At 33.9% G+C, this 10,000-nt stretch overlaps 1 protein-coding gene and 1 long non-coding RNA gene across 2 annotated transcripts; one reads left to right on the top strand and one right to left on the bottom strand.

The window, feature by feature from the left end:
* The first annotated feature begins 1,323 nt into the window (after positions 1–1,323).
* Positions 1,324–5,188, top strand: Usp20-33 (Ubiquitin specific protease 20/33). The gene is made up of 4 exons (XM_075310398.1): positions 1,324–1,542; positions 1,647–3,980; positions 4,051–4,369; positions 4,432–5,188. The coding sequence occupies exons 1-4, from the start codon at positions 1,465–1,467 to the stop codon at positions 4,815–4,817; spliced, it is 3,117 nt and encodes a 1,038-aa protein (XP_075166513.1). The 5' UTR covers positions 1,324–1,464; the 3' UTR covers positions 4,818–5,188.
* A 2,408-nt stretch (positions 5,189–7,596) lies between these two features.
* On the bottom strand, positions 7,597–10,000 carry LOC142239513 (uncharacterized). The gene is made up of 2 exons (XR_012723055.1): positions 9,871–10,000; positions 7,597–7,839 (listed from the first exon to the last, which is right to left on the bottom strand). It is a non-coding gene; the product is annotated as an uncharacterized LOC142239513 (long non-coding RNA).

The following is a 10,000-nucleotide window of genomic DNA, read 5'->3' as shown; positions in this document are numbered from 1 at the left end:
CTTCTTGATTTCGAAAAACCGCAGTGATCAAGTTCCGTGAAGCTCAGCCTTGAAAAAACACAACCTTGCTTGACGAACGACGCTCACGAATGTAAGATGTAATTAGTTAAAAAGTAAAGTGACGTCTACTCCTTACGACTGCTTCCCTAAATGCAGACTGGATCGTCATTGCTATTCATCTCTAGCGGAAATTCCGTTTGAATGCCAATAAGACAGTTTTCATATATAAATTAAGGAAGCAAAATGTAAACAAATCGATAATAACGTCTACCCTATGAACATCTAGCGGAAATTTCGTTTGCATGCCAATAACACAGTTTTGAAATGTATTTCTTACGGGAGCACAATGTAAACAATCGATAACAACTCTTCATGGAATATTTGCATTGGTATTTCCATTACCGAAAATTCCGTGGACTTTTTCATCGAGTATACATGTTTCTTCCATAAAAAATTAGCGGCAAAACTATATTATTGGCACGCAATAGGAATTTTTCGAAAAGATTTTGTGAATTATTAAAATAACTTACTTATAACCCCAAAATAAAAATGCTTTGGACTAATACCCTCAAATCGTGTTAAGTTTTGAAAAAAAAAAATATGTTAACTTTACTGTCAATTTGACTAACCTTCAGTGCTAAGTGCTTATCAAAGGATGAGAAACTCGCTATCCAACTTCGAAAACTTATAAATCAACCATATCTATTATATCAGATATACGTATTTTACTGTCTGATACCCAAAACTCAATAAGGGCAAGTTTCTCAATGTTTCTCAATTATTTATCGTGTTCCACACAAAAAATTACTAATCGGTAGTCTATCCTCCAGTTATGTATAAATCGTAGGATGAAAAACTGACCATACACAGAAAAAAATTTCACGAAAATTTTTCCAATTAAAATCTTAATTGAGTTTTAAAAAATATTCAATTAAAAATTTAATTGATTCAACAAATGTTTTAATTGAAATAAAAATCAATCACACAAATTAATAGTATCAATTAAATATTTAATTGGATCAATTAATTTTTTAATTGACTGTCAATTAATTTTTTAATTGACTGTCAATTAATTTTTTAATTGATACTATCAATTCTGTGATTGAAGACATTTCAATTAAAAAATTAATTGGATCAATTAATTTCGTGATTGAATCAGAAAAAACTTTTTTGTGTGTAAATGTTATTTGTTTCTTGTAATCCTTGTAGTCAAACAAACTGTACTTTGCTTTTTTATTAGGTCGGCCACGACGCACTGTGTTTTGACATCGCGAATCTTACGACATAATTTAGAGTTCATAAAAACGGGTTACCAAACCAATTTATATTGATTGGCAACACAACAAGTCCAATTAAACGTCAAACCACGACACAAATGAATTTATTCTGTAATATTTGTAAAGTCGTTGTCGGATAAGTGATTTATGTTGATGAAACCAATAATGCTGAATACAATTAAACGAGATGAGTAAACAGCAGCCGTGTTCGCATTTATCTCCTGTTCATCACGTGCTTCACTTGCTGGACATCAAACTTGATGAGGTGCGAATTTGGCCAAAAATTGTTTAGAATTATAATAAGAGAATTTGGAAAAATTACAGTCTTTAATTCTTTTTCATGATTTATAACTTTTTTTTTGTTCTTAGAACAATGTATGTTCCAATTGCCAATACGCTGGCCCAAATCTTTGGATATGCCTTTGTAAAAAATGCATGTTCATTGGATGCTCAGAACAGTGTTCCGATCATAGTACAGAACACTTTCAGCGCAGTAAGGATAAGTATTTGCACAGCATTGCATTGAATCTATCATCGCAGAGAGCGTGGTGTTACCTATGTGAACGTGAAGTCCCCATTGGTGGTGTAGAGCGTCCTGCACAAATTGTAGATCCAGTTGTTCGTGCCATGCGCTATTCAGATGATGAGAATGATTCCGATTTTGGCTCAGGATCAGACACTGGAAATGGTTTAGTAGGCTTACAAAATATTGCCAATACTTGTTATATGAACTCGGCTTTGCAAGCATTGAGCAATGTTGTACCTATGACGCATTATTTTCTCAATTGCGGTGACTTGATGGATCAAACTTTGGAACAAGGAGCCTCGTTACAACGCTGTAAAGCTGGATTGGCCAAAAGCTACCAACGTCTGATGAGGGATATGTGGCGGCGACGCGATGGCAAGCCATTTCTAGCGCCGCGTAGCATTTTGTATGGTATTCGTAGTGTGCATCCTATGTTTCGGGGTTTCCAACAGCATGATACCCAAGAATTTCTAAGATGTTTTATGGATCAATTGCATGAGGAACTAAAGGAATCTTCTCATACCACCTTTGAGAATACTAAAAGATCGTTTCCCACTTCACAAGAATCACCAGAAGAAGATGATATATCATCGGATATAAGTTCTTCGGCAAGTTCCCAAAACCTGGAAACGAACTATGTTACTTGTGATAGTTCTAATTCTGAATCATCTAGTCTCTGTGATAACTTCACATCCCCTAATCTCGCGGCAAAAAACAATACCCAGTCTGCGGCCATATCTTCCACAACATCTCCTTGCTCTAGCAATAATGCAAATACCTCTTCACTGTCATCGCCTACATCGGTGCGTTCTATTGTAAGCGAAATTTTCGATGGCAAACTCGTCAGTGCAGTTCAATGTCTGACTTGTGATCGCATTTCAACACGAGAGGAAACCTTCCAAGATCTTTCGTTGCCCATACCAAATCGAGACTTTCTTACAGTCTTACACCAAACCAACAGCATGAGTGTCCAAAGTTTAAATTCCATAGATTCTGGTAGCACTAATACGGCACGAGCTCAAGAAGGATGGATTTCATGGATATGGAATATAGTGCGCTCTTGGTTGTGGGGTCCATCGGTTACACTGCATGACTGTATGGCCAGTTTCTTCAGTGCTGACGAACTGAAAGGCGATAATATGTATAGCTGTGAGAAATGTAACAAATTGAGAACTGGAGTAAAGTACTCACGAATTTTGGAATTACCCGAAGTCTTGTGTATTCATTTGAAGCGGTTTCGCCACGATCTATCGTACAGTTCCAAAATATCATCACATGTGGAGTTTCCCTTGGAAAACCTCGATATGCGACCATATATACACAAAGATTGCAAATCCCAAGTGGCCAATTACAATCTAACGGCGGTTATTTGCCACCATGGCACTGTGGGCGGTGGTCACTATACATGCCTGGCACGAAATGCTTTCACCGATCGCTGGTACGAATTTGATGATCATCATGTTAATGAAGTTTCCACTGACACCGTACAAAATTGCCAAGCCTATGTTTTGTTCTATCAAAAACACAATCCACAAATCGACTTGTTGCGTTTTGAAGCGAATGAAATGTCGGCATCATACCCGGTGGCACAATCCGATTTACGTTTCTATATATCGCGAGAGTGGTTGGCACGCTTTAATACTTTCTCAGAGCCAGGACCTATAAGCAATTGGAAGATGTTGTGCCCCCATGGGGGTGTGATGCATACAAAAATGCCTATGATTCATCAATTAGCTGTGCCAATATCCCAGCATTTATGGGAGTTTCTGTATAGGAAATTCGGTGGTGGTCCTGCAATAAATATGTTGTTCGAATGTGCCGAATGCAAAAGGGAGGCAGAGGCATTGGCCCAGCGACAACACTACGAGCATTCCGTATTCCAGCGTTATAATGGCTTGGACACCGAATTGGATTCGGGAGCCATTTATGCTATATCGATGCCATGGCTAAAATCGTGGCAAAAATTTGCCAGAGGTCTAACTCACAAAGATCCCGGTCCTATTAATAATGCGAATATTGTTCCATGTTCTAAAGAGGTCATAGTCAAAAATTCACCAGTTCGCAGTGTTCGTACTGGTTCCGATTATGTACAATTAAATGCACCTTTATGGCGTTTCTTATATGACATATATGGAGGGGGGCCAGAAGTTCTATTAAGGCCATCGCTAACCGAAGAAGTAAGACAATACAAATTTATAGGAAATTACCACAATATATGGAATTGCTCCTTTATCTTCTCTTTTTTAGATTGTAATTATCGATCAAGATGAGTTGGATGAAGATGATGGAATGTTGGGTAGTGGTAATATGTCCGATACTGAAAGTAAATTGGGTGATTTTCGTTATTATCACTCATTGCCCAGCGATCATTATATTTCGTCAAATAACTCGGAAGGTGTTATCAATGAAATCAATGAATCGGATGATGCAGATTTAGAGAACACAGCAATTAACAAAAACAAACAAAAGCCAAAAGAAAATATAATGAATAAAAAATATTCCAAGATTTCCACTATATCCAAAAAGAGCAAGCATAAAGAAAACAAGGATTTGTTTGGACCTCAAGGTGACCTATAAGTGATAATAGTTATGCTTCGACTAATTAAATAAATCCATCTTACTTTCTAGGCAATTACAATCCCAAAGATGAAACACATTCCCTCAATGATGGAGACCTCGAAGAGTATAAAGAACAAAACAATGCCGAAGATGATGTTGTTAACAACAACAACAATAATAATAACAGTAGCAAATCAATATATACCAAATCCAAGAAAAATTCATTCCGTAGTGACAAACGTTCCCGAAAATTCTCATCATCAACCACCTCTACTAATGAGAATGTAAACACAACTAATGAAACTCCGCCAATGAGTGGACGTTTACAAAATCACGGTGGTAAACGGAGTAAAAACAAAAATTCCGTTGTTTTGAAGAACTTTCAATCCTTAGCGCATGAAGAAGTAGCAGCGTCTACTTCAAATAATCAAGATTCCAATGAAACTGATGTTTAAAGCGTATAAGAGCAATGAAAGCTTGAAAGCAAAAACAAAAAACACTGTCAATTTTCAACCAAGTACTTTATTTTCCCACAAGTCCTTACCCTCTTCATACATAGTAGTTATTTGTTAAACGCAAATAGGTAACAAATCATTTTGAAAATTTATTACGACTACTTTTGAAGATTTACTTACTTGTTTTTATGTGTTAATTATATATTTATACTCAAATTTATAACAGAATCTTAGACAGCTAAGGCAATGTTTAGCCACACGTTGAGGCGGAGAAGTGAATCAAATTGAATTGATGTGTCTAAAGTTGTGTTGTAAATATGAGAGTCTATTAGTTTTATTATTACTATTGTGGAATAAAATTGGAAACTCTGCTTTATGAGTTTGTCGTGGGTAGAGGCTTTAAAAGTTTAAAAAAATATATTATTTTACTTACCTTAACATAACTAAAGATGGTATGTACACGGTTGCTGACAGCAGTTTACAATGCAATGCTCGTCAAACTAGTAGTTACAACAACGTCATATTGATGGATTTTTATAAACCAACAAAATTATCAGTGTCTTTGTAGCAGCCAAGTTGTTGTAACATTTATTTTTTTGTGAGTTGTCCATTTTTTGTTTTGTGCTTTGGTACTTACGCGTGTATCCAGATCAAAGAAGTCTGCGACTAGGATCGAATGAATGTGTCCAGGGAGATCTGGTAGAGAGTCGGGTTGGTTTAGCTGGGCAAGCAAAAAGGTGATGCGAGTCATGTGGCCCTTGGTTGCAGACGGGATACAGGTCAGCTAGGTTGCTATCAATCACTGACAGGGAGGAATTGAGATGGCTGGGATAAAACTACCGTGTACGTGTTGTTTCGTCCGTGGCAGCCAAGTAGAAGTGCTTAGTATTGCATGTACGGTTGCCACTCGAGCCAAAAATCTACCAAAATTTGGAGAAACTTTTACCAAACAAAAAATTATTTCTATAGAAAAATTTATTCAAAACGTTATTTCTATAGAAGATTTAGTCGAAATAGTAAAAATTTTAGTAAAAATTTTATTTCTATAGAAAATTTTGTCAAAATTTTATTTTTGTAAGAAAATTTTGTCAAAGTTTTATTTCTATGGAAAATTTTATTTCTATAGAAAATTTTGACAAAATTTTATTTCTTTAGATCAGAGCTTCCCAAATGGGGGCGCCCCCTAGGGGCACCACGAGATTCCAGGGGCGCGCATCGTCATTTTTGGTTGAACAGGTTTTGTATAATTAAATTTGTTAAAACACTAATTGTTAAGTTCAACAAAACATCAATAACATACTACAAAAGATCATCATTTATAACCACAGTGAGAAAAGAATAGAAGTTACAGACAATTCTATAATTTGTTGTTGGTTTTCCATTATTAGTCGTTCACTTTATTTGCAACGGCTAAACTTCTTGCTAAAATATCAGAATCAGCACCCACTTTTGTATTCACACATTTTAAAAATTGTAAAACAATTTTCGTAACTTTTAGACATAAAGTCAAAATATCTGTCTTGCCTTCATGTTGAAACTGATTTAAGGCGCACTTTATCAGTAATAGTACCAAATATCAAAAAATCTACCTAATGAAAGTAACAATTGCCAAATTTCCCACTAATTGATAAACTTTTTTATATTAATATTCATTAACATTTTTATTTTTAATTATTTAATTAATTATTGTTAATCATATTTTCAGCTTTTGTTAATATTTATTTCTGTTTATTTGGGTAAACAAAATTTGTTTTAAGTTGGGGGCGCGAAGCAAATTGGGTTGGGAAGCTCTGCTTTAGATAATTTTGTCAAAATTTTATTTCTATAGAAAATTTTGTCAAAATTGTATTTCTAAAGAAAATTTGTCAAAATGTCATTTCTATAGAATATTTTGTCAAAATTTTATTTCTATAGAAAATTTTGTGAAAATAATATTTCTATAGAAAATTTTGTCAAAATTTTATTTCTATAATGTTATTTCTATAGAAATAACACTATAGAACATTTTGTCAAAATTGTATTTCTAAAGAAAATTTTGTTAATTTTTTTTTCTATATAATTTTTTTTCTATATAATTTTTTTTTCTATATAATTTTTTTTCTATACAAAATTTTTAAAAATTTTTATTTCTATAGAAAATTTTGTCCAAATTTTATTTCTATAGAAAATTTTGACAACATTTTATTTATATAGAACATTTTGTCAAAATTTTATTTCTATAGAAAATGTCAAAATTGTATTTTTAAAGAAAATTTTGTCAAAATTTTATTTCTATAAGACAATTTTGTCAAAATTTTATTTCTATAAGAAAATTTTGTCAAAATGTTATTTCTATAGAAAATTTTGTAAAAATGATATTTCTATAGAAAATTTTGTGATTTTTTTCTATACAAAATTTTGTCAAATTTTTATTTCTGTAAGAAAATTTTGTCAGAATTTGATTTCTATAGAAAATTTTGTCAAAATTTTACTTCTATAGAAAATTTTGGCAAAATTTTATTTCTATAGAAATTTTTATCAGCATCTTATTTCTCAGTCTGCTCAAATAGCAAAAAATCTGCTGGAAAAGGGAAAATAGTATCTTTTTGCTTCTATTTTTATTTTCGATTACACTACACTGAAACAAACAAAAAAGTTGAACTAGGGTCTAACATAACAAAATAAAAACAATATATTAGAAGATGTTTTGTATTTGCCTAAAAATCAGAATATTTATCAAAGTAAGGCATAATAAAATTTCTGCTAACCACACTTCGAATCTTTTAAGAATATCAGTGTGTAAGAATATACCAAAAATATATATTTTTAATTTCTGAAATAGGCTTTAGGTAACATTTTAAAACCAAAAAACTTTATAATTTGTTGTTCGCTAGGCTTCAAGGAAAAAAAATATATAACAGCAGACGCCGACTGATGTTTTTAACCGAATTGTTCTATACTGCCCATTAAAATAGCAAATCATTTTCCGCAAACACCGATTTTGTAGCAGATATGCATTAACCCATTAACGTCCAAAATGAAACTGCAAGACAAAAATTAATTTTATGGATTTTTATTAATTCAGTAACGACTAAATAAAAAGATTTAAATAAAAAACTGACACTTTTTAGAAAAAAACGGTGTCCTCATGTGGGGTCATTGGGCAGATTATGTATGAAATTCTCCAAAATTATCCATTACCTTCACCATTTTAAAATTTACACAGTTTTATCTACACACAATCGAGATATTATATGCGAAGAATTGTAGATTTTAGATCACAAAACAATTGAAATTATTTTACGAAAGTTATCCGAATAATAACAAGTATATACGGCCGTAAGTTCGGCCAGGTCGAATCTTATGTACCCTCCACCATGGATTGCGTAGAAACTTCTACGAAAGACTGTCATCCACAATCGAATTACTTGGGTTGTGGTATATTAAAACTTCTTAACATCGCTTTCTAAATTTTGAGTTAGTCCATACGTGGTAGAGAGCCAGAATTGAATTATGGGGGTCGCTTATATGGGGGTTATATACAATTATGAACTTGATATTGACCAATTTTTGTGTGATTTGGGATCGATTTATGGCATGCTTATTAACGGCCATATACTAGCACAATGTACCAAATTTCAACTGACTCGGATGAAATTTGCTCCTCCAAGAGGCTCCAAAACCAAATCTCGGGAACGGTTTATATGGGGTCTATATATGATTATGGACTGATATGGACCACTTTTGGCATGGCTGTTATATATCAATTACTACCACCACGTACCAAATTTCAACCAGATCGGATGAATTTTGCTTCTCCAAAAGGCACCGGAGGTCAAATCTGGGGATCGGTTTATATGGGGGCTATATATAATTATTAACTGATATGAACCAATTCCTGCATGGTTGTTGGATAGCATATACTAACATCACGTACCAAATTTCAACCGAATCGGATGAATTTTGCTATTCCAATGGGCTCCGGAGGTCAAATCTGGGGATCGGTTTATATGGGGGCTATATATAGTTATGGACCGATTTCGACCAATTTTTGCATGGGTGTTTGAGGCCATATATTAACACCATGTACCAAATTTCAGCCGGATCGGATGAAATTTGCTTCTCTTAGAGGCTCCGCAAGCCAAATCGGGGGATCGGGTTATATGGGGGCTATATATAATTATTGACCGATGTGGACCAATTTTTGCATAGTTGTTAGAGACCATATACTTACACCATGTACCAAATTTCAGCCGGATCGGATGAAATTTGCTTTTCTTAGAGGCTCCGCAAGCCAAATCGGGGGATCGGTTTATATGGGGGCTATATATAATTGTGGAGCGATGTGGATCAATTTTTGGATGGTTGTTAGATACCATATACTAACACAATGTACCAAATTTCAGCCGGATCGGATCCGTTTATATGGGTGCTATACGTATTTTATTTATTTATTCATTATTAAGTTACAATTGAAATTGATAACATAAATGGTTTAATGGCTATGACAACTAAGGTCTTAAGTAATACGTAAAAGTGGACCGATATGGCCCATTTGCAATACCATCCGACCTACATCAATAACAACTACTTGTGCCAAGTTTCAAGTAGATAGCTTGTTTCGTTCGGAAGTTAGCGTGATTTCAACAGACGGACGGACATGCTTAGATCGACTCAAAATTTCACCTCGACCCACAGTATATACTTTATGGGGTCTTAGAGCAATATTTCGATGTGTTACAAACGGAATGACAAATTTAATGTACACCCCATCCTATGGTGGATGGTATAAAAATAACGGGTAGCTCATAGTTGTTTGAACTTAAACAGGTGTCCTCATAATGGGTTAAATATTCGGTAAAAGCAAAAGTTTGCTTTTACCGAAAAAAAAAATGAAATAGCAGTAAAATAGTTTCAGCAGCCTGCTGAAAAACTACTGCAGATATTTGTTAATATTATTAGCAGCATATGCGTGTATCAAAATCATTAAAAGATCTTTGAAATCAAACATTCTACTTTTACTGTATTATCCTGCTACATATGAGTTTTCCAAGAAAATACTTTTCATACTGACCTCGTCTGTTTTCCACCTCCCCGTATATTGATCTAGATATAGAGAACAAAAACAAATGCTAAATAACATCTTGAGCACACATGCACTCTGTAGTGGCTTTTCTCGCCATCTCATTAAAGCCCCAAAAGAG

This window comes from Haematobia irritans, chromosome 5 (assembly GCF_050003625.1).
Source record: "Haematobia irritans isolate KBUSLIRL chromosome 5, ASM5000362v1, whole genome shotgun sequence".
Classification (NCBI taxonomy): domain Eukaryota; kingdom Metazoa; phylum Arthropoda; class Insecta; order Diptera; family Muscidae; genus Haematobia; species Haematobia irritans.
The sequence above is the reverse complement of the archived record's forward strand: the minus strand, read 5'-3'. Positions and strand labels throughout refer to the sequence as shown.

Coding starts and splice junctions, on each gene's coding strand:
- Usp20-33 (XM_075310398.1), top strand. CDS start 1,465: ATGAGTAAACAGCAGCCGTGTTCGCATTTATCTCCTGTTCATCACGTG. Junction 3,981..4,050: donor GGCCATCGCTAACCGAAGAA/GTAAGACAATAC, acceptor TCTCTTTTTTAG/ATTGTAATTATCGATCAAGA. Junction 4,370..4,431: donor GGATTTGTTTGGACCTCAAG/GTGACCTATAAG, acceptor CTTACTTTCTAG/GCAATTACAATCCCAAAGAT.